General features: G+C 36.2%; 1 protein-coding gene across 21 annotated transcripts in view; it reads right to left on the bottom strand.

Annotated features, from left to right (window-relative positions):
* Positions 1-25,848, bottom strand: part of dlg2 (discs, large homolog 2 (Drosophila)) — a 248,182-nt gene that overhangs the window by 7,449 nt on the left and 214,885 nt on the right. For 15 of the 21 annotated variants that reach the window (XR_010796099.1, XM_066651051.1, XM_066651054.1 and 12 more), the window contains 5 exons: positions 17,287-17,401; positions 8,467-8,643; positions 7,175-7,250; positions 4,527-4,626; positions 49-99 (listed from right to left, as the gene is read on the bottom strand). Coding sequence is in view for 20 of the 21 variants with exons in the window: in XM_066651051.1 (XP_066507148.1) it covers positions 49-99; positions 4,527-4,626; positions 7,175-7,250; positions 8,467-8,643; positions 17,287-17,401 (519 nt within the window). In the remaining variant the exon portion in view is untranslated. Of the gene's footprint in view, positions 1-48; positions 100-4,161; positions 4,208-4,526; positions 4,627-7,174; positions 7,251-8,466; positions 8,644-17,286; positions 17,402-21,103; positions 21,188-25,848 lie in introns of those variants that run through there. The other 6 variants (XM_066651055.1, XM_066651061.1, XM_066651070.1 and 3 more) reach the window with 3 other exon arrangements.

Here is a 25,848-nt window from a genome sequence, read left to right as displayed (position 1 = left end):
AAAGAGTGGTATATTTTTCACTGCAGGTGAATGAGGGCCATTGCTTACTTTCTTGTCGAATCACAGGCTCATAGGACAAGATCAGGTCCTCCTGGCTTCCTACAGACAAACACAAACACACACTGAGCATAAACTCTGCTTTCATTAGCCATAGAGTGTGTGAATGTGCATTTTGCAGACAAAAGTATCTTGATTTTGTAAGAAAAGCACAGAAATATAGTGCAAAATTTCAAGATCAGCATAAACAAAACAATCCAGTCTTTGTAATTTGTCTTTGTAAGTCATATAAAATGTCAAATGATTTCTTTTGTTACTCTGAAAAACATTTGTGTTAGATTTCCAGATTTTCCAGAACCCTTAAACACAAAGGTAGATATCTATAAAATATAAAGAACAGATAGAAAAAGGTGAAAATCATTCATTTGGTCCATTTCAAATGATAACAGCCATTCATTTAAACATAAGAAGGTGTGTTCATATTGAGAAGAGGGAAGTCAAAGGGAAATAAGTGAAATAAAGAATGTTTACAAAATTGCAGTTAAAAAAGGTACTTAAAAAAACTGGGTAAGACTGGGTAAGAGACATTACAGAAACAAGGTCTTAACCACTGTGAAAACCTTGGTTGACCACACAAACTGTCATATCAGATAAACCACATTTAAATTTTCATCTTTGAGAGACAGGAGGCAGTTCTAACTCTATTCCTGCAATAATTGTGAAAACCATTCAGGGGGTCGATTCATTCTTCAATTGTGAGAAGACAACTCAATGCTATGAGTCTAAAAATACAGGGTGGGACATTTATATGGATACACCTTAATAAAATGGGAATGGTTGGTTATATTAACTTCCTGTTTGTGGCACATTAGTATATGGGAGGGGGGAAACTTTTCAAGGTCAAACTTATTGGGAATTTCACAAGAAAAACAATGGTGTACTTGGTTTTAACATAACTTTAGGAGAAATGCTAGCACAGGCTTCCAGTATCTGTAGTTTCAGGTGCATATACAATACACCCTGTATTGTAGTTATCTTGAAAGCATAGGACAAAAATTTAAAAAGAGGACTAAGAGACTGCTCTGGACTGCTCCTAGTATCTAAAATTCAATTTCTAAGACAGAAATAAGAAAGAAATATATCCAGGTAAATTGATCTTTTCTTGGCTAGAAGGCTAGAAGCAATAATTAAGGCCAAGGTGGCTTTTTGACAGTACAGTCCTGATAAGGTATAAAAACATATGTGCACATGTGACACATGAGAAAAGTGCCTTTTTAAAGAGTATTTACATTCTGTGAAGTGCAGTTCACTAGGTCTGTCAAAAGGTTACTGCGGGTTTAAAATTGCTACATGCTCAAGGACAAGGACAATATGAAAGTAGCACCAGGACTGGGTTAGAAATCATTGTGTAGATTACAGGGGTGAACAAAAAGCTTTGGTGGAATATAATGAAAAACAGGACTGTTACATAATCAGCAAAGAAAGTGACTTCAGAGGTCTGCCTACAGCAAGGATACTAATCAGATTTCTTCATCTGATTATAAGGGCACTGGTTCAGAGCAGTTTAATTTCTGGGGTGGTCTGGACACTCATAAACACAAAGCAGACTGAAATGGTTAGAGAACCAGGCTTGGCCACAGAAGGTTGTTGGATCGATCCGCAGGACCGGCAGGAACACCCATGGCTGAAGTACCCTTGAGCAAGGCATGGCTGCCTGGTGCTCTGGGTGTGTGTTCACAGCCCCTAGTGCACTAGTGTGTGTGTGTGTGTGTTCACTGCCACAGATGGGTTTAATGCAGAAGACACATTTTGTTGTACATTGTAGTATGACAAATAATTGTTTCTTATTATTATTATTATTATCATTATTATTATAATATATGTTATGTAATATGTTACATAACGTGTATACACTAGCTGCAAACACTTAGTCTAATAGAAAAGTAATAAAAATGATAATGTTAACTAACTATTTGGGCACAAAAAGACAGACACCTTTTAAAAAAGTGTGTTTTGGTCTGTGTTTGTGGTTTTTACTCTGTCTCAGGAAAAGCACTGTAGGTTTCTGTGGAGACTGTGGTCTCTTCAGACAGAGGCCTCTAGCTGGATATCATTTTAAAGGAAGGTACTATAAAAGCAGTGACAAGGAAGGATATATCAAAATGAGAGGTGCACCATAAATTTTTTACCAATTGCTTGTAAAGTTTCCCTATATTTTATCAAATGTTTGGTAATTTAACCGACAATTTAACCATTTAACTTTTCTCACCGTTATCACAACATATAATAGGATTAAAGTGTAAACTTCTTCAAATATACAAAGAAAACCAAAAGTATCTTAAATCTAATATCTAATAATCTTTTATGCCTATACACTTTATGGCTGGTAACATAAATCAAAACAAATGTTATATAAATTCAAAGTATTAGAGTTAACCAGCCACCAATTTCACATTGGAGCACACCTAGTGTTTCTAAACCTATGCTCAATATCCCTAGTGCCTGTCACTCTATTCTGCTTCCTGCCATCTTTACTGTCTCTCCACTTCCGTCTGCCTCACAGCTAGAGGCAAACTAGCCTCAGAGAAATTTGAGATAGATTCTGACAGTAAACCCGAGTGCCCAGAGCCCACACACCCAATCATTCAGCACCTGCTATTCCCTTCCCTTTCAGCCTGCAATGAAAGAGCATTCCGCCAAGAATATTTTCACATACAAAAACCAAAAGCTTTTAGGATGACTTTATTTCTGCCTCACACATGGCATTTTGAGTTATGAGCTACAGAAAAACAATATCTGATTTTGTGACATGAACAAAGTAACTTATTGAAACCCAAAATGTCTCCCTTTGGACTCCAAGTTCGCTCAATAAAACACTCACAAGACTGAAAAGTGCAGAACTTTTTTAATGGCCCCATCCTGTGTGCCCCAGACGTGAAAACTGTGCAGTTCTATTAATACTGCCAGAACACGGTGCGAGCAGGAAGCTGAGGCATAGCAGCTTTTATAGGAAGCTGGAGGATGGAAAGATGATGCTCATTTTTGTCTTGTTTCAGGACAAAAGAATTTGAGGACATCGTATGATATGATGGTGACACTGACTTAACAGGCTATGTGTTTTTAATAGAAATTCCACAGATCTTTCCATAGTTCTATAATTACAAGTTTTATAAACAAACTTCTTGGATGATATGAAACCCCATTTGTAGAGAACATTATCAAAGCATAATCATTCCCAGTGGCGGTGATAGGAATGAGAAGTCTATATCACATAATGCTGTAACATGAAATTTTGCGCTTTCTTACACAGTATTTTATGAGTTTTGGGAAGGTTTTGGTCAAAAGTGTAATAAATCCATTCATGGTGGAGTGGTACATGCAAGGAATATTTTTTTTATCTTTTACTATTATCTACATTGCATATTAGAAAAATGAGACATGCAAGTTCAATTTTATTTTAGATAACAATTAAAATGACTATATTTGTGCTGTAGGTGCCTATCATCCCTGAGATGTGGTTGTTTACTCTCAAAGATTGAATGATGTAGAAATTTTAACAGAAAATTACACTATTTTGATGACATCATTTATAGAATATTATGAAGCACATACAAAAGCAATTCTTTATTATTTATGAAAATTAAATGCTATTATATTTCAATATGAAAATGGTTATTAATGTAAACGACACTGTTTTGGCATAAAGGATGAACACATTATTCAGCCTACCTTTAGCAACAATTTCTGTCCAGGTTTAAGTGAATAATGAAGTAATACAAAAAATTAAACATGCCATTAATATTGCAAGTAATAAATATATATTCTGCAGTTTAAAGGGGTTGAAGATCACACAGCAACAGTACGTAATATTAGCTTTCTCCAAGGCAGAACGTCTTTGTAACAAATGACAATATGAAGAAGCAGATTTCCAGAAAATGCGAGTGCTGGGTCATTGTCATGCAGTGCCATCAAAGACTGAGGGAAGTTAATATACAGGATAGTATTGGGATTGAAACAATAATTCAGTCATGGACCACAAATCTCCATGCCAACCATCTCTAGAGACTTGCAGGTGTTACACAACAGAAAAAGAACACGCAAAAAAGTATTCTGTGGGGGAAAGGGGGAGGTGTCAAAAGCGGGACCATTCCTGCAGAGACTTACTCAGGGTCTTTGTCCCATACCCGTCGTCCCCTATTCCAGAGATGTCCTACACCAGACAGCCGTCCACAGAAATGGAGTGAGGGGGAATCAGAGAGAAAGAGAGAGAGCGATAGAGCGAGGGAGAGAAACAGAGAGAGCATAGAGAGAAAGAGAGAGAGAGAGACAGAGACAGAGAGAGCGAGAGAGAGAGATAGAGAGAGAGAGAAGAATAGCCGTAGCAGCAAATTAGAGGAAGGGCGAAGAACAGAGCACACACTGGCATCCCTGGAGTTCCCTACATACTCCTATACTGTCAGTCCTACCCAAGGTGTGTGTGTCGACCTTAGGAAGTATGAGAATGTGCGAATGAGTGCACAGCTACTCACGTTCCGAGTCACTGCCGTCCTGCTCGTCCAGCTCCTTGTTCTTGTAGAAAGGGAACTTTCGTGAAAAGATGAAGTTCTTTCTACGTTTGTCACTGAATGACTGTGTGGGAGAGAGAGCATGGGGCAGACAGGTGGCTCGAGATGCCATCACACACGCACATGCTGACAGAACAACATTGCTCAGGGAGAGGTGGGAGAGAAAGCAGCTACAGCAAAACACACCAAATACCTACAGCCTGCTCAGATACCTGAATTGGAATTCACATGAAATATACATATTTTAGTTCTAAATTACAGTCGTTAGCAGCTGCAGTCACTGGGCTATTAGAATTGTATCAAAATCCCATTTAAGCTAATGACAAATTGTGTCTTAATGTGGGGTTTTGTCATTTCAAATTATGTTTATTTTGCATGCATATGTAATATCACATTGTCTTAGCATGACGAAAAATTAGTCATACCAACCAGTCATTTAGCTACAATGACATAATCCAGACTTCAGTTATCAATCTCAAACCAGGCTATATTCAGTAACCATTGATTAATGTTGCAATAGTTGCTATGAAAATTTGCATGTATGAATGGAGCATTCCATTCCATATACTCATAAATGTGACAGTAGCCAACTTTGGAGGCCCTTTAATAGCCATTCCTTCACTTTAAATCATTTCAGATGTTTGTATTTAAGACAGTTTCCCATAAAGTCTACTATCAAATTAAAAACGCTAGCTGTGTTTACTGAGTACATTGTAAGTGCTATACTTTATGTGCACGCAGAAAATACAGATATTAGTAAATGACTATCAGTTGGAGCAAGAATACATCCTGCTTGTAAGCAGGCTTTAATATTGTAGTGTGACACAAATTTTCATTCTATTATTTTCATTGTAAAAATGGCAATGTTTAGAATATCTCACTAAATTGAAAGTTGTCACCACTATTGCTGCAGTCCACACCACCTCTGCCCTGGCGGATTTCAAAGACAAGTCAAATGGACGGAAATAAAAACAACATGATCAAATGCAGAACATTTTAAACGGAAAACAGAAGACGCCTGAAGCTTGTTTCCAGCCATGCAGCAGTGGGGAGTAAAGCCATGCTGAGATATTCAGATAACACACAAGAACAAGTCTAATATAAAAACTTGGGCATGCAGGAAGCTGAGAGGCTTTGGGACTCAACACGGCAGCAGACTGAATGACAACAAAATAAACCGCACAGCTGATATGTTGGGATGGGCTACAGTACAAGTGCAGTGTAACTTTATCTAGCGACATTAAGAAATAGGCAAGCTACAAAAGGGATTTGAATAATATTCTCAGTAACACTTTTTTGAAGGTCAGTATTCACAAGTTTACATGACAGCTACTTAAGCCTGTCACAACAGTTGACATAAACCTAGATATACATATATACAGATATAACTGACAGAAAGGGTCAGTTTTTTCATGTCAAATCATGTCAGCAAGTGTAATAAGTTAAGGTTTTTAAAATATTATATGCATTTATGTCAGCGGTCGTGAAAGACACAGATTTCATATACTCTTATGAACACGGTTCTTCAGTAAAGGTTTACCTCATTTACTAATAGAAATTAAATAAGGAGTATGGAGCTGATCCGGGCAGGTGTTAGTGTTAGACATGTGAGGCTTCACCTTTGAGTCTATTAGGCTGAAGTATGTGTTGCTGTTCATGCACATCCGCATCTGCTTAAGTGTGTTAAATGTAGGCCAGACAAAATTTCTGCTTAATCCTATACTGTATACAAACTGTGTGTTTGAATCTTGATGGCAGTAAACCTACACATACACATTCACTTTCAAAGCCTTTACAAAAACAACAACAACCAAATGATATTCACAGCATAATTTGAAACACAATTTTCAACACTGACAGTCTTACAAATGTAGAACAAGTTATGTACATAGTTTCCAACTGGCATTTCATGCTATTAAAACCCTGAATTGATTCCTCAGTGCCAATATTATAATCTCTGCCCACACCAGCATCACTACGGCTGCTAGTGATGAACAGAGGCAGTTTAAGAATCCAAGAGAGAGATGGAGGGGCCTGGCTAAGCTGTTGCTATGGATACTTTTTAACATAACAGGGATCTAAAATCAGGCTGGAAATGCTTTCAGCATGTAATCAGTACTGCAGTCTTGACTGCACATGGCCAGTGCTAGATTATCCATTTTTGTTAATTTATTTCTATGCGTACAGTTCGATTATTTCAGAAAATCTCATGGATATAATGAAAGAAAATAAAAAAAAGTTTAGGTTTAAATATTTTCAGTTGTGAGTGCTGCTGCTGTGCTCCTGCAAGTAGTGTGTGCTGCAAATCTCAAGCAGAGAATGAGTGTGTGTGTATGTCTGTTTGCTTGAGTGGATAACCAGCCATCAGTTAAACGCTGGAAAAGTAATGCAAGATGGCAGAGGAGGACTGATTTTAAACTAGATAGACTGGATGAAGTAGAACGACTAAATCTAAAGTGACATGTCAAATTAGATGTCACTCAGTGGCTTTTTCCTTATACTAGATTCTTGATGTCATAAAGTTTGTCAGGACTGACAACTGCGCATTGGCAATGACGAATCGTCACCTCTTTGAACAGGACTGGTAGATTAACAGAGTGTTTAGTGCTCACCCCTTTAGAGTCAGTACTGCCAGGCTTAGCGTTGAATTTTACTGTCTTCAGACGAGCTCGCTCTTTCCTCTCCACTCTACCCCAGAGAAAAAGAAACACAGATCACAGATCAAAACCACACAAAATATTAAGCACAACACATAATACACTGTACTGAATACAGTACATGCCGATTTAATGTTCACACTTTATGTTCTCAGTAATACCATACATAAACCAATTAGCTATAATATTAATACCACCTGTTTGTTTCTACAAATACAGCAGTGCTGCTTCAGTTTTTAAATGGCTCAGGGTCGAAAAGTCACCCACCTAATAAAAATCCACCACCCAAATATAACAGCTCTGTGGTGGTCCTGTAGGTGTCCTGACATTTTCAGTCAGCAACCGGAGAACTACAATGTGCATGTATACAATCAGTCGAAACAAAGAGGTGGTAGTGATGTTGTGGCTGATCAGTGAATGTTACTCTTCTCAAGAAAAAACTTATTCAGAATAAATAAGGAAAAATTTCTTAAATTTTCACTGAATTCAATAAAGAGAGATTTCTTCCCAAAGTCATTTTGGATAATTTCTGGTCCATTTACTGTGATATTTAACTTATGATGATGATTTAACTTAATTTAACTGGAGTTAAATTATGTAAACAAAAATAGAGATGAAAATGTAAATAATTGATATAAGATTTCACATTGTGTGTATGTTTATCATATTAATGATATGAAATATTTAAAATGAAAAAATGTGACATTGTACATGTACATATTTATGTGTGTGTGTGCTACTTGCAACAACTGTGCAACCTTGTGAATATAACTAGTAGAGCGTGGGAAACACTAAAATGTGTGAACACTCTGTCAAAACTTCCTATATAACTTATATGAAACTGAAAGTTAACGATCATTGTTTTGAACGTTTACAACCCACAGGACCCTCACCTCCTTTGGCTCAACTTTCCTAAAGTAACAATAACATTTTCCATTTTATTTTGAGGCACCTCCTTTTGGACTGTTCCTGCTGTTAAGTGTATGGATTTTCAAAAAGCATTTGCCATTAACCATTTTAACCAAGCTTTACTTGTTGTTTGTTCAAAGTAAACCCAGAGAGACTTAATGTGATTTTCAAACAATATTTACATGGCTTGGTTTGTTCAGCATAAGAATGACAGGACTTCGGTTTTACTTTCACTTGAGAAATATCTGTAAATGTTTTAGTAAAAAAACAAAAAAAACAAAAGAATGAATTAACTAAAAATATATATTATTAGTGCTTATAAAATTGTTTTTGCGCACCTCCTCTTGCTGGGGATTACACCCATTTCCTCGCTGTCTCCCTCTGGAGTGACCCTCCGTGCCTGCCACCACTCATCATCAGATGCATTAATAACATGCAGGATATCTCCATAATGGAAGCTGAGACCCTGACTGGGAAGGCCACTGTCCTTCGACCGCTCATAGTCAAATAGGGCCCTGTAAAGAAAACACACAAACACACACACAGCTGGTTATTTCTACCTTCCTAGTCTGCAGTAGTCTGTCTCTATGACAACTCAAATTGGAAGTAATGGCTGAATGTGTCTAAAAGCACACTGGGTAAAACGTGTCAAGACAGACAGCAGGCCACATATATACAAATGCACATTGTCTCTGCTCCATTTGAGTACAGCAGCTGTCTGTTACATTATAAGAATATTTCATGATGAATGAACCAGTAGAAATGGCCCAAAATGATGTTTTAGATTGACACTCAATAAATTAATGCCTTTCTTTCTTCAGTAAAGTTGCCAATTTTTAGCTTGAAAGACAAATGGCAACTGGCAAAAATAACAATTTCCATCACACTCTAAACATTCTAGCAGCTGTGGCTGATTTCCTGCTGTGACAGGCTTATAAATACTGACCCAGAGAGTTCTTGCCTTCAGTGGCCTGTCTCTCTGTTCTGACCCAGACAGTGAAAGGAAACAGTAAAAGGAATTTGAACACTAAAGTCAAATCTCCATGAAAACTCAACACACTGCCTTTATTGGAATAACATCATCCCCCACACCGCCACAGAGCAATTCAATAAACTAGGACACCCCAGTTGCAAGACCATCATCATCATCATCATCATCATCATCATATAATGCAAGGGAATTCATTTGAAAAATGGATAAACGTCATTAATAAGAAAACACATACTTAACATTATGCTTATTTGGATCAAAACATTTGGAAGAAACGGCTGTCAACAGATGGCCTACAAAAACAGTAACAGGCTAATTAACTGTATAATGCTTAGGCAAAAAAAAAAAAATGCAGCTATTCCTGCCTTTTACTTTACTTTTCTCCTTTCAACAAAAAACAGCACAGGAATAAATTGTACATTTCAGCTGCCTTTTATCATTACAATGAAGAAACAAAAGGAACTTGCCATGCTGAAAATCTGTCAAACATGTGAATAGGACTTTACAATATATTTAACTATAAAGGCAGTATAATATTTGTTTTAGTGATAGACCCCATGGCAGCACACATTCAAACATAAATTCAAATTAGGATACATTTCACTATGCCCCACATGTACACAGCCCACCTTCTCAGAGTTAAAGGAAACAATTAATTGTATGAATGTATCTCTGGTGAGTAAAATTGATAAGTTAGAAATGATTATTGCATGGCAAAACCAATTCTGGTTCACAATAGGTTTGTAACTCTTAAGCAAACAGAAATCCAGAATCCAGAATTCAGTTTGGTCCAGATTGTATGGTCTATACCAAGTTTACTACTTGACTTCCTGTTGCTGGTGACTAACTCAGCTGGCAATATGCTAGTTGTGCTGTTTCATTCAGACAGATTTAGAGGAAGAAGTTTCAGAGATGCAGAAAGACCAATAATGTCAGAGGCAGAATCATCACCTACATACAGGATATGAATCACCCAGCACCAGTCTATCAGCCTGCTCTAAACGGAGAATCGATATGGAAAGGGCAAGACTAAAACATGGAGAAATTAAGGGTGTTGGAGCTCTGGTTGTGCACCAGAGGTTAGGCTTTGCTAATTAAAGATGAACACATCCAGACTGTGACATTTATTGGTTCAAATCTTAGAGCTGTTGAGACTGAAACAGGAAAATATTGTTTTAGAAAACGTTTTTAAAGTTCATTATGTGTTTTTTACCTGTTCATTATATCTATTTACCTGCCTTAAGAAGCAAGCAAACAAACAAACAATCAAACACACACACACACGTACAAAAACACACACGTTCCCACACACACTGCACAAAAGCCTCCAAAAATATGTATTATATTCGTGCTTTTAGATGCCTTTCTTCATTAGCATTTAGATTAATCACAGAATATAGAATGTTGGGGTGTCTTCCCATTTGATTAGTTTGTTTTCATTGAACTGACTGAAACAGCTTTTATTAAGTGTGTGAGTTCATTATATAAACCATAGGTGTATACAAAACAAAAACACCATCACCAACACTGAGTGAACCATAATCAGAATGATCTGATAAATTTGTGACATGTGTGCAATGAAAAGTAAAGAATTTGACATAAATGTTCAGTAAGTTACTCCTTTCATTTTTATTTCTTCATGAATAAACTTTCTTTTCTTGTTCAGATAGCTCCTGAAAAGTACATTCTATAAAGTGAATTTTTATTCAAATTGTCTTATCTCCTTTTATTTATTTATTTTTGCATATTTGAAAAAGCTATAACATTTAAAAGGGTTATAACACTTTTAAAGTTTAAAGAGTTTGAAACCTAGCAAGAAGCACCTCACAGATTAAATTAACTTTCACGTCCACAAACAGAAAGAACAAAATGGCTGATTTAAGGACTGCCAGCGGCACTAACTCTGCACACACACACACATCCACACACGCACGCACGCACAGAAGGAACGGATACTGCTAAGAATGGGTTTTATTAAGGAGACCAAGGCCAGCCATTTTCTATTTCTCATCAAAGTGCTCCACCGTAGTTATCATTAAGCTCATTCTTCAGAGTAAATCTTAAGATACAAGGAGATTCCCCTTTCTCTCTCTCGCATTCTTTTTCATGCCACTCGCTTTCTTTTTCATGCACATGCACTCACCCATGCACAATCCACGCCATACTCATAAACATGATTTTAAATCTATCAGACTAGACAGCTGGGTCAGGCAAAGTGGAAGCAAAATATAGGTATAGTCATGATTTATAATGCTTTTTAATGATCGACGTTAAGAAATGTTATTCAGTTACTCAGCTCATCTTAAATCCAGCAAAAATACGTCTGTTATTGTTTGTACATTTTTGACTTTGAAGTGTGAGGGTGATCTTCCAAAGTTTATCCTCTGTATAATAATTCAAAGCAAATTGTGGAATGTGTATATAATTCAAGCATAACATTTTCAATTTACTTACAGCCCATAATAGTGTACTGGACACTCCTGGTATTAATACTGTGGTCATGTTCACTTCCATCTCCCAAATATACACAACCCAGGGGGAAACACTAGTCTATATTTGCAGCCATGAGAACTCAAACCTTGACCATGATGTAGATATTGAGGTCACAATGTTATGTGAGGTAAAACCAAAACATTTAATAATAAGGGAACAAATACCAGTTGAAATTTTCGTAACACTGCACATAGATTCTATTTATGGATTAAGTCCCAGCCTTTAGCATAAAGAGCCTGTCAGCTTGCGATTAAAGGATAACATCCTGCTCTCCAGCAATAAGAGCCAATAAAATTGTTGGTTATGGAAAAGCAGTAAAGTCAACTGAAACTACAAAGTCATTAGGGATTGTATTTAAAATTTTCAAAATCATTGATTTTTTGTAAATGTTACTTGAAATAAAAAGTAGATTTTATTTATAGTATTTGTTATTTATAATTATTCATAAATCTAGTTGAAATATATTGAAATTTAAATGACAGTATAATATAATTATGAGGCTATTTTAACATATAGGATATGGCACAGAGATGATGCAAGTTATACATTATCTTCTGGACCTCGGCTTGAGAAAATTTTCTCTAACTGGGCCTTAATACATTTTAATTACTTACCCCTGATATAAAGCATAAACATGTAGACAGACCATCAGGTGCTGTAATAACACACAGCTTTAGTGACTTTTTAAATGGTAATTTTGAAATAGACAAATCTGTTAGATCAAATGACCGGTAGAATCCCAGTCAAAGGACCACATATCAACTGAATCCTGTTTAATTTTAAGATATTAATGTGTTAACACATACATTTCAGCAATAAGCACTGATCTTTATATATAATTGACTATCAAACCCTATTGGTAGCAAACACTAATTATTGGCTGAAACAAATCCATAAACACACTCTGGTTTTCTAGGACAAATATGACTGCATGCAAATGTCATAATTGTTAATTAATGAAATCAAAGCCATGGATCTCTCATTACTGGAAAATAAAACATGCTCCACCTGAATAGAACAATTTATTCAGTTTCAATTCCTGTCAAAGTGAATATTAACATCTCTTCACTGAAAACAATTTCCCTTTTACACTTCATTTTTCAGGTGTTCAATACCAAGCCCAATAACACAAAATTAATAAATGTCCATGAAATGGAAACAGAAAAAAAACAAGAATCCTCCTGACCGTTCCAACTCTTTTTAAGTAAAGCACAAATGATAACGGTTCTTTCATTTCAATCTATAAGAATAGCTTTGAGTGATACGTAAGCTATAGTTTAAGCTCTTTTGATTTGTAGTGCACAGCGTTAATTCCCCATATGAATGATTTTGAATAGAAAGATTATCTGATGATTGCACAGTGCTTTTTATATCAATGTGATAAAAGTCTGTAAGGTCTAATGTCAGCTAATGCTATGTCATTAGCACCCACAGCAGCATACGGGCTGACTTAGTGGTTGACCACAGCTAAAACTGAGCTAAGGGAACATCAGGTCAATACTACATCATTGTCATCATCGCCATCATCATCATCATCATATTCCATGAATGAATCTTAGACCATATCTATTATCTCATACATTCACCCCCTTAGACACACACAAACATTCAGGAAATATGTTCAGTCTCATCACCATATAAAGACAAGCAAGTTGTCATGGCAACCAAGTAACATTTACAGAAAGGGAGGACAACAGTAGGGTTTGCCAGACCCACTGTTCATTTAAGTAAATCTGTTCCAGAGTGAATCCAGCCTTGCAAAAAAAAATAATTTTATCTAAAGCAAACTTTAGTTTACAAAATTAAGGAAATATTAAATATATTTCCCATGTATACTCCACTGAAACTACTGGCCCACTTTTCAGTGTATAAAAGTATACCTTAAGTATATTTTATGTGTAAGAGTAGTAGACATTGAGTCCACAGCTAGTTTACATCCAAGATTTATTCTGTACTGCAACTATACCAAAAGTAAACTAGTATATATATACAATTTACTAGTTATATACTTTTGTCCCACTTATAATTCTAATGGATTAGAATATGAATTTAGCCTGTAAGAATACTCTCAAACTCAACTGAACACTTCCTTCCTATCTGCGATATTTCAGAATACATCTCAGTAATTTATATAAAAATACAATTACTGTCAAAGATGAGTCAAGCAAACAGAACTGCTTATGAAAGCATTATTGAGCAACCACTGCAGTACTCTTGGAGAATGAGACTTCAAAATTATAGTCTTTATATCATTTAACAATAGTAGTTTTCAACAATTCTTTTGGAAATTACAACCCAGGTGAAAAACAATACCTACATTTTTTTATGAACTCTAAATGCATATGTGCATACAAATGAATGATCAACATAGCTTTTGGGTGCTATTAAAATGACATATCAGAAAACTGTGATGAAACTAGCCAAACTATAAATATTTGAAGCTGTATGTGATACGTGAAAGCCTAATGCGTGTGTTGAAGATTATTTGTTGCATAGTCCTATTAATTATAGCATATACAAAACTGAACTTCAAACAAGAAGTCTTTAAGAAGTCCAAAAAAGTATTAAAAAGAGGAACAATTTGAAGCAGTTACAGTAAAAAACTTTATAGCATAAATATGTGTGTGATGACATGCACTGTTCATGCAGAAAATTTGTTAGATATAGAAAACTATACCTAAATTTGTTAGTATAGAAACAAAGCATGTTGCAAACCTCTAAGCAAGGTCATGAGAACTAGCCTTGGCAGACTGTTAAATGTCGTATGTTTTCTGGTCTGCTTGCAACTTAAGGTCCTTTCCGTGTGACAAGCATATTGTAACAAATAAGCAGAACTAGGGCTGCAGGTTATAGATAAAACATCACACTGCATTTGGATTGCTTCATATTTTCCTTGCATACAGTACCTGGTTGAATGTTAAGCTGCATAATACATTATTTTTCAATTTTAGTGTTGCATGTGATATCAGTATCAGTTTGTTGGTCAGAAAGAAAATCTTTACTGTATTATGCAGTACAATATATTTACTCTTGATCCAAATACTTAGAATTTGAATCATTTACTGAGTCACAATGTACACAATTAACAGTTGACATTTCTCTAAACTGCTTGGAATGTTTCTGGTTCATTTTTTCTTTTTTTGGAAATGCACTAAGGTTCTTGTTATTGTTTCAAGGAATACATAAATGTATTGCAGTAAATCTATGAATAAAACAAAACTAATCATCAGATGTATTGGTACTCAACCACTAAGTATGTGCAACACTAAAAATGACAGTTTTTTTTCACCCTATTTCCTCAGCAAGAAACATGACATTATCCATGGGCATGTCATGCTTACGAACAGCACAGAGCCTCAGATAAGGTGTTATCATCCAGCGGAGATGAACGAGGGCATATTTTAACTGTGTTGTTGTGTTATGTTAGCTAACAGATACTCACATTGGTTAGCATTGTGTGAATGATGGGGGAAGAGAGTGGACCATCACTGGGGATCAAGCACAAAATCTCATTTATCAACTCTTAAACATGCCTGCCACTGAGGAGTCTTATAGAGACTTCAATACGTTTCTCTCTCTCTATCTCCCAGAAGCAGGCAGGGTGGCGTGTTACTGCTGTTGCTATGGCAATGTGGAAATGCTGAGGCAGAAGCTGCTATTTAGGATGTTTTGAAATGATAAACAGAGTGCATTAGCAGTGAAGTATTTTAGCATACATGCACACTCGTACACACAGAGAAATCTGTACACAAACAGCTAATAGAACAATGTGTGTGTGTGTGTGTGTGTATCTAAGGGCATGACATCATACATGGCTTGAGTTTTAAACTAAAATATGTGTGGTTGTATTTGAGCTTGTGTGTGCATGCATGTGAGCTGTGTGTGTGTGTGTTCATATGTGAAAGTTAGATGAGAAAAGAACATCAAGGATGCATTGAGTTTCAAATTGAAATCCTTTGGCAGGCTACAAAATGACAGAGAAATCCATTTGAGGTGTTTTATATTCATTGACTTCTAAGCCTTCAAAGGGAAACAAAATAGGCATTTGTGTGTGTGTGTGTGTGTGTGTGTGTGTGTGTGTGTGTGTGTGTAGTTACACATTTGTGATGGCAAATCTTGCATAAATCCTTATATAATATATGGCTACTTGTTTAAATGAATTATCACTAAAAATAGTTTGGATTAAATGGCAACCAGTAATAGTTTTTATAACTATTATCCAGTAATAATGACAAGTTCTAAGCTTAGGATTTTATTTCAGTGTGAGCAGAAACCTGAAATTCACTCCCTGTATCTACAGCAAAGTATAACCATTTCCAAGCTGTTCCTAACCTTATCTTTAGATCTGTGTAATAGGACCTACTCCTATAACATGCTGACACCATTGCTGCCAATACAGTTCCTATAGGTTTTGCACAAAAACTGCAGCAGGCTTTTGTTGAGAGTGTGCTTGTTGTAACATATCGCAAACTTCTGTTCTAAGGCTCTGGCTCTGTGAGAAATGGAATTTTGACAATGTCTTATGTTTTTTTTAAAAAGGTATTTAGCTATAAGATATTGCAGAATACTGAAACAGTTCTTATGAGTATTCATTTTGGTAGGTGTTGTGAAAAACGGGTGAGTTTAGGCCTGCTGAACACTATTCAAACACCATTACTAGATATAACTAAAGGAGTAATCCTCGATGGGGCGTTAGAGTATAAATGCATTGCATGCGGCTCTGAGGTGATCTATAGCCATGTTCTGCTTTCAGAGCAATAGAGACCCCAGGTCATTGCTGTTCACTTAGCAAATGAGGCCCTGTGGGACCAGGTTTTACAGAGCTCAGCTCTCTCTCTCTCTCTCTCTCTCTCTCTCTCTCTCTACATCAGCAAGGTAGTGAACTCTAGTCCATTTATCTTTCACTTGAAGTAACACATTGGAAGAGTGGCTGAAGTAGCAAGATGTAAGCATGTGTGTGTGTAAGTTTGCAATGTGTGTAATGTGTGTGTGTGTGTTTGTATGTAACTGTGAGAGCACCTACAGGGCTATTTATCATTTGGACAAGACCTCTGCTCTTTGATCTCGTGTGGTTTCTGCCTTATTTTGCACTGCAGTCTGGCTGCAAAAATTATTCTGTCAGACGCTACATAATTCCTGAAATAATTATGATGACCTATAAACTACATCCATCAATTCTAAATAAATTTATATATATATATATATATATATATATATATATATATATATATATATATATTGATCGATTTATTTAGAATTATTTAGAATTGATGGATGTAGTTTATAGGTCATCATAATTATTCATTATGTTTTCATTTTATATATATATATAATGAACACAAAGCAGTGCAGAAATCTGTTTTCAGCGACATGATGTTTTGTGTGTGTGCAATATGGGAGTATATGGATTCAGCTTCTTGGATTACAAAGTGCACAGTGAGGCATATGCAGCATGTGACATGCATCCACAGTGACTTGTAAAAAGGTGAATGAAAGAGTGAGTGTGCATATGACTGAGGGAATGCATCACTGTGTCTGAGTAGGTGTTTGTTCTCCAATATTTGAAGAAATAAGAAAACCAGAAACAAACAGAGCTAACCCTCAAGTCAAGACCAACAAAATGACCCTTAATTTGTAGTATGCCGGAGTGTATAAGCTATTTGTTTGTACATACCTGACATAAAGAGAGCGTTTCTGATTGGTTCGCAGGGATCCTGATCCGGAGCTCATGCTGTGGTTCATCATCTGCTCTCTCAGGTCATGAATTTTGGCTTCAAATCGCCCGTATTCTGTAAACGCAAAAAATCTTTGTAGTTATCTTATAAATACCCCCTTTAAATAATCATACAGTGTTACATACACCCTACCACCCCAGGCAGTCTGCCCTGTAAGACATATCTATATACAATGTATACTGCTAGAAGCTACAAAACAGATTACTGGATATTGTTGTTGTATGTCCTTTAAGGTGCAGTGTTGCGAAGATATTGTGCCTGTGAAAATCAATACAGGACATCGATACATGCCAGAGTACTAAATCTGATTTCTGAAAGCAATACTGTACTACTCTCTCATCTCCAAGGTCAAACTACAATACCTGTACAGTCACAACACAGATCAAAAGTGATATTCTGCACTACAGTCATGGACAAAAATTTTGGCACACCTGAATATTTTTCCAGAAAATTAAGTATTTCTCCTAGAAAATTATTGCAATTGCACATGTACTGTTACACACATATTTGTTTCCTTGGTGTGTATAGGGACAACACAAATACACACACACACAATAGAGACACACTATATTTTCAGGGAAATCAATTGCTTTGAGGAACTCCCATTTGTCACATAGACATTCAATAGTATAAGCCCACAAAAAAGCAGCTATGGCGCAGTAAGGTACTGAAATAATAAGAGCACCATCCAATACAACTGTTCTAACAGCTAGTGTAAAGCTTTGCCAGTAGAGTAAAAGTATATATATATATATATGCAGTTTACATTGGTTACATTTACTAATTAAACCTTAAGTGTAAAAACAAGTTATCTGTAGAATCTGCATACATATGTTTACACTTAGAAAACAACAAAATGTGTTTAGACCAATGAGTTATTATGTAACCCTCTACACCTTCCTTCTGTAAAAGTCTTGCAACATTTTAACACATTCAAATTCCAAATGTATGATTTTTTTTTTTTTTTAAGTACCACAAATTTGCAGTCACACTGCTTACAGAAGAATGTTCTGAGGGACCAGATGTAAGTATGAAGACATATGGCATGCATTAATTAGCAAAAAGATGATAAAAAGTCATGAGCCACAGTGTGAGAGCTTTGCTAAGTGTAAAGTGAGGAAAGATTGGTGCATTAAGAGTCATGCAGATACACTCTGCTCAGCGCCTATTCTGCAGACCTTCAGAACAGTACAGCAGTTAATAGCAAGGACAAGCCTCATATCATCTACATCAAGCTCATATTGCCCCAGTTCAATTGAGAACTCATCATTGTTCAAGACCAGCCATAACCAACAAAACTCAAAGGACATTGTTAAACTTAGTGTCAAAGGAAAGCCTTGCATCTTAAAGGCGTGCACTGGGAACAAACATTGTATTACTATCCATTCATAAATTCTGTGCCTTTGAGTGTGCCACACTCAAACCTACAAGTACTTTTGCATAGCCAAGTCATCTACCCACATGTGTTTTTGGACTGTGAGAAGAAACTTTAGCACTCAGAGGTAACACCTGCAGACACGGAGAGAACACACCAAATTTTTCATGGTCAGCCGAAAAGGGGCTCAGGCGCACAACCCCAGGACCCTGGAACTGTGTGAGGGCAACAGTACCTGTTGTGTCAACATGCCGCCCTGTATCTCTATTTTATTTAAAGAAAAAAATAAAATACCACGGATCTCAAAAGCTGAGGTGTGTTACAATCTGAATTAAGTTTTTATGTATAAATTAAATATAATATAAATTAAAATGAATTTAGTTTCACAGTGCATTTCATACATTTATATTAAATGTATGTATTCATTTGTATACATTTGCATATAACAATTTAGTGTTTATTTAGAGTTAAAAATATCAGTTTCTGAATAACAAGCATTCAGATACAGAATTATAGATAAACAAAATATTTTTCTCTGATTCAAATATTGAAAAATATAGATTACATGTTCATTAGGTCAAAGGTGAAGCTAGTGATTCAAGTAGATTAAAACACCTTTTTTTAACACCTTTTAAACTCCCATGAAAACTCCTTTTTAAATATCACAAATAATTGTCCTAGGGACACCACATGAAAGTTGTTAAGGAGTTAAGTCTGTATTTTGAAGTTATAGGAAGTGTTTATGCCTGGTTTGCTCTTTGAATTGAACACAATACAGGGCCAACCAGAAAAGAGTTTGTTTACATATTTATGTATTAAAGACAAAAACACCTTCAGTTCAAAATTACAAAGAATGTCTGCAAAGTGAAGTGAGAATAGTTAAAACTGGTATTGAAAACCAAACGGCACTGAACACTGAAAGAAAAAATAACACATAATATTTTAAATATGAAACCCTCGAAATGGCATAAACCTGCTTAAAAGTCAGAACAAAACATAAAGGTGCTTGAGACCAAAGTTCCTTCTAGTTATATGAGAGTGCTGTTTGAGTCACTGAGTTTGAGATAAATCTGACTAAGAATGACACGGGAAGGACTAGAGTCTCATGCTAGTGAAGCACGGGATCTGCTAAACACAAGCTCAAAGGAAACACTCACCATCTTTCATGAATATTCAGTTTGAAAAAACCAACTGCACTTTACATTTTGTAAAAATTATCAATAGAAATGTTCAGAAATTAGCTTGGATTTCAATCATTTTACAGAACTGTACACTGGAATTTAAAAAATGTTCTTCCTTTTCCAGACAAGTTATCATTTTGGGGATTAAATTTTTATCTGATAGTGTCAATGACAATACCACATCTGCACAACATTCTGTTACATGCACAAGCATTCTTACTCTCTCTCTCTCTGAAGTTCTCTGCTGTTTGGAGATGCAAGTTTTGGTTGTGACAGCAAAAATACTCTAAAGTAAAGATACCAGAAGAAATTCTTTGTGCGCTGCAATTGATGCACCAAGGTTCTTTTAAAAGCAGCTCTTGTAAATCAGATGTGAGTGTAAAGAAAAAAAATAAGAACTAGCCTAAAGCTTCTAGTAGGTTCTATTTCGTTTGATGCTTCAAAGAAAAAACATGTTTAAAAAAAAATTGTGAGCACAAATCATGAGGTTTCAAGGGTCTTCATGAAATTTATAAAAAGGCTTTAACGGTATAAATAGTACTTCCTATATATTACATCATGTAGTGCTTTAACATTATGAGGAAAAGGTTTCACTCATTACAAAATGTCTCTAAATTTGATAGAAAAAAGCTTTGTTATTTTAGTTTGTATTTTTAATTTGTGTAAACTTTTATGATGAAATGTTATGATGTTTTCTCAAAATTTTAAATTTTTTAGTATGCATTGTTAAACAAGGTCCTAAGGGGACACTACTATTTAATATATAGTCTGCAAAAAAAAAAAAAATATATATATATATATATATATATATATAAATAAATGAATAAGTAAAAAAAAAAAAAAATATATATATATATATACATACACAGACCTATATAAGTGTTAAATAAAAAAATAAAAAAAATTCCTCGTGCGGCTAGCATGTATTAGCAGTTTGTAACAAACTAGCTTTAACCTTTATTCCTGACTCCGAATCTTTAATCCAGACACTATTCAGGCTTTTAGCTGTGAATAAGTCCATAAATACATCTTGCACCCACCGTGACCTAATCTCCAGCAAAATCAGTGCAGGAGGACCACACTGCAGCCATACTGTACAGCTTCCTCCCACAGGACCAGAAGATTAGTGACACACACACACACACACACACACACACACACACACACACACACATAAAGAAGTACAACACACACACCTACCTTTCTGGGTCCAGATGCACAAACAGCCACTGTCCTCAAGGTAGTATTAGTCTTATAATCATTCACTTAAGTAAAGCTCCATTTCACAGACGTACTCCCAAAGAACAAAGACTAGAGCAGTGAGGTGCGAGTGAGTGAGTATGAGGGAGGGAGAGAGAGGGAGAGAGCAAGAATGAAAGAGAGAGAGAGAGAGAGAGAGAGAGAGAGAGCGAGAGAGAGAGAGAGAGAGGTGGATAACGAAAAGGCGTAGTGGGAAAAGGACAGTGAGTGAGGGAGAAAGAGGGAGCGAGAGAGAGAAAGCAAGAGAGAGAGAGAGGGAGAGAGAGAGAGAGGCAGAAACAAGGGCAAAAGAGTAAAGGAGAGAGACAAAAGAGGAGTGGGGACTGAGGAAGAGAGAATGAAGTGAGGTAAGAAGAGGATGCGAGTGGCTCAGTTCAGCATGATGCTCAGTGCCTGCAGTGTGTGAGGAATTGGCCGCTCCCCATACACGCAGACACACACACACAGAGAACTCTGTCACACTATGATTTTCTCTCTCTCTCAATCTGTCTCTCTTTATTTTGCTCCCATTCCTGTTCCCCTTCTCTCTCTCTTCTGGCATAGCACCCCACTACAAACTGTAATGCATTTCTGGGCATTATCAATGCACTTTTAATCTGCCCTGGATTGCTTTGCTCACTGTAAAATAAACAGACCCCAACTGAAAGAGTTAATTCTAATACAGATGACACAGAAATATTTTCAGCGAGTTTCATAAATGGGGAGTTTCATAAAAAGTAGAAAAACGCTGCAAAGAAAATGTTGTTTTTTTTTGACACTATTAAATGAAATAAAGAAAAAGTCTGCAAGCTAAAAGTAATTTGACCAGTTTTAGAATAATGTTTTTCATAGTTTGACTTTTGACATTTGTTTAGGACAAATTTGGGGCTAGATTTTTGATTGAGTAAGTCTGGCATTTCTGACTTCCCTCTACAGCCAATTAAAAGCCTAACACCCCAGATTGTGGAACTGACCCTTGGGCTGCTGTATATGTTGTTCAGTAAAGATATTTTTTAACTTCTCATTAGTGAGTTATCACACACATGGTTTCAGTTAAACACATCTAATTTTGCTTTTCCACAAGTTAACAAAGTTAAATTCTGTGAAATGCCTGTGATATGCTTTAGTCAAAATGCCAAAAATATCAAACACTAGAGCAGTGTTCTCCTCCTGTGCTTCCCCCTGTCCTTTAAACGAGAAATTTCACCAGCTCGGTACAGCATGAGAACCTAGAAGTGAGGAGAAATGAGCAGAAGCTCTGTTTTTTTCAGTTATTTTCACATAGTTCTTTATTTTCTGTTTCTGTTCTTCTCCATTTTTAATCAATATACTTGCTCCATGCTTGCTGTACTTGACTTATGCCATTTAATCTCAACTTTGCATTCTCATTATTATCTGATGGTTTCTGAATTACCTGATGCAATTAAAAAGAGTTTTTTAAAAAAAAAAAAAAAAGAGTATCCTTTAAGAATAACTGGATCCATGCATTCCTGATTCATTTAGAGTGCACTCAGTTCAGTCTATTGGAAGACCTCTGTATTAACATCAATGGGACTCTTTACTCTTTGAGGTAAACAACATTGGAACTAGTAGTTGGTGGATAGTAGAACTATGATCAAACTTTCAGCATGTTGGCATTGTCATCGGTTAGCCCACCAGGCTATATATGTATTGACTTAATATCCCTAACAGAGGCTTGAAAAACTCAATACAAAAATACCAGAACTCTCTGAAGCCTACTCATTCACCCACACACTGAAGGCCTCTGGTCACACAGGAGAACATATCTGCTGATTAACTCATCTCGCAAATTTCCAACTTCCTTTTGAAAATGTCATCTTTAATCTTCCACTACCTGATATCTTTTCTTTTGCTTCCAGGAAACACAAATGCGTGAGGCAGGCAGCCTGTAACTCAATAGCTACAACTCTCACACTAATCCCACTGCACATACTTAATTATTCCATTCCTTCCTTCCTCAACCTTGTTCCTTTTTCTGCCTCTGCTTAGAACATTCATAACCTCTTCCTTTCCACCTTTCCAGAGCACATTTTCCATGCTGCATTCACTTTCAGAACTGCCAGAAGATTCCGCTGCTGCCAGCCTCAGCTCAACTCTCTCAGTATCTAGATATGCTATGCCTTCTTGTCTCAAAAGTGTCACCAGCTTCATATTCCAGTTCCTGCCTGTCAGATGCTCTCCCATCCAACAGAACAATATTATGCAGAGCTGAGAGAAAATGGAGGCAGTCCAACTCACCAACAGACCTGGTGAAGTGTCAAATGCTGATTACCTCATTCTCTTCTTTCATTACTGCAGCAAAAACCAAATTGCTTCTTGCAAAAGAGTAAAACATGCTATTTCAGCTCACACAAACTGTTCTTTTTTTGTGTCCTTATTCCCAGACATGCAGGAGCTGCTGTGCCTAAAGTAGTCATTGCAGCTCTTTACACATCCTGAATCGATTCTTGCATTCTTTTCACATCCCGCTTGAACTGAAACTGAAGTGATCATTAACTAAACAGATTACTTGCACATTTCCACCTCAAACATCAGCAATTATCCTCTCTCATTATTCATATCATATCTTCAAGCTAAACTGTCTAAAGCAGCTTTTCCTTTTAATGCTTCTCATGCAGCTAACAACACTGAGGTTGTTCTCAGTGTACATTACATCCACACAAATTCTTCATATTTTAACACAATAACATTTATAAAATAATTACCCTTCCTAACAACGGTTGACCCAACAACGACTGGCCCTCATGCATGTATTGTTAATTTGGAGACCCTACTACTCTAGCCGAAACTGTCCAACATTATCTCTTGTGAGCTGAACTCTCCCGCATTTCCTCCTTATTATTCCTGCCATATGCTTTAAGCGTAGAGAGTAGATTATGAGTCACTGGTGTGATTCTTAAATCCGTGTAATGCTCTCCTCTGCTGGAACTGCTGACACTTGGGGAGAAAGATAACAAACAACAGATGGAATTTTCTGAATACATGCTTTTCAGCTCTGTTAAGCTCAGCTCAGAATTCCATCCTAGGAGAGCCAGCTCGATTAAGAAAGTCTGTGATGAGAGATTTTACCACATATGTTGAAGACAGTTTTAATCCAGCACTAGCAGCCGAAAGATGACAACTGGGAACTTACAACCTGCATTCAAACAGCTGTCACACAAATAATGCACTAAAGCTGGTAATAGCATACCAGGTGGGCAGAGTGGGGTGCAGTTCCTGACCCAGCCAACCAAACTGCTCATATACTAATAGTTTAAGGTCTCTCTGGAAAAGAGTATCAACACAAAGCTGGTAAAGTAAATGGTTATATCCTGGTAAAAAAAAAAAAAACACTATAGAAAAAGAGAATATATAGCATTGGGTCTTTTTGATGTAAATGTCTGTATATTTCATATTATATTAAAACATTTCAGAACCTTTTTTTAAAATAAATCCAATAAAAACTGAAATCTGTAATTAATTAATTCATATGACCTGTTGTTTAACAGACACAAGTACAAAGAAAAGATCTTTCTGTTAAATATAAATTTATTTAGAAAATGATGCTAGCAACACACTTAAAAACGAAAGCACCTTTTACATCACCTACTCTTTTAAACAATACTTTTTAATTGTTGGCGGAATAAAAGAGTAATTGTTGCTGTTTTTCAAGTGGAATATTTGTCCAATCTTGCTGTATACAAGACATGGCTACTCAACCGTCCCATGCTGGTTTGGCACTTTTTGTTGGTAACAGTCTGGATGGTATATTTCATCTTGGGCATGTACAATCCGATGTTCAGTTTTCTCAAATACAAATTGAAAAGTGGACGCTGACAAAATAACACTCTGAACACATTCTGAACAAAATTAATATATTTCTCTTTGTATAATATTAGATGCAGCAGTGGACTGTGTTAAGGGACAATGATTTTTCAAAGTACTCCCGAGCTATGGTGACTCAGACTATACCGCCTGAGGGCTTGATGATCATGCAAAATCAGCTGTGGTTTCCAACCTTGGCCTTTACGCAATGAGATTTCCCCTGACTCCCTGTGTCTTTTTATGAGATTATGAAGTCTACTTGGTGCAATCCCTAAATAATTTGCAAACTTGTGCAGAGAAAAACTTTCTGGTTGTGAACTGACTGACAATTCTCTCACAAAGTTAGGCACAAAATGGTGAAGCATGCCTCTTCCTCACTTGTTACCAGTTAAACGACTAACTGTGGAACCTTCCAGAACAGTGTTACTTACGCAACCATTTCAGTCTCATTTTGCTTCTGTTTCAATTCTTTTGAGGATATTGGAGTTACAGTTTTAAGATTGTATTGCATTTTTGGAAAGTGTTCCTGCTTTTGTGGAAAAGGGTTTTGTGTATTACAATCTAAGTTTGACTATATGTAGAGAGATGTTTGATAATTCATACTGCAGAATTGATAGAAAAAAATAATCGGACGAGACTTTAAAAGAGTGTACACAGATAAGATCACAGGGCAGGCTTACAGTTTCGGTTTGAATTCATCTTCACATGAACTTTACGTGAATGTCAGACCAAACCAGAATGCTTCTTGAGTCACAGATCAAATATGCTTTTCAGTTGGAAATTCTACATAATGTTAAATAACCTCTTCATGCTCTGCAGAACACACACACACACACACACACACACACACACACACAAAAAACACACACACACACACACAC

This window comes from Hoplias malabaricus, chromosome 18 (genome assembly GCF_029633855.1).
Source record: "Hoplias malabaricus isolate fHopMal1 chromosome 18, fHopMal1.hap1, whole genome shotgun sequence".
NCBI classification, from domain to species: Eukaryota; Metazoa; Chordata; class Actinopteri; order Characiformes; family Erythrinidae; genus Hoplias; species Hoplias malabaricus.
This window is presented reverse-complemented; position numbering and strand designations above follow the sequence as displayed.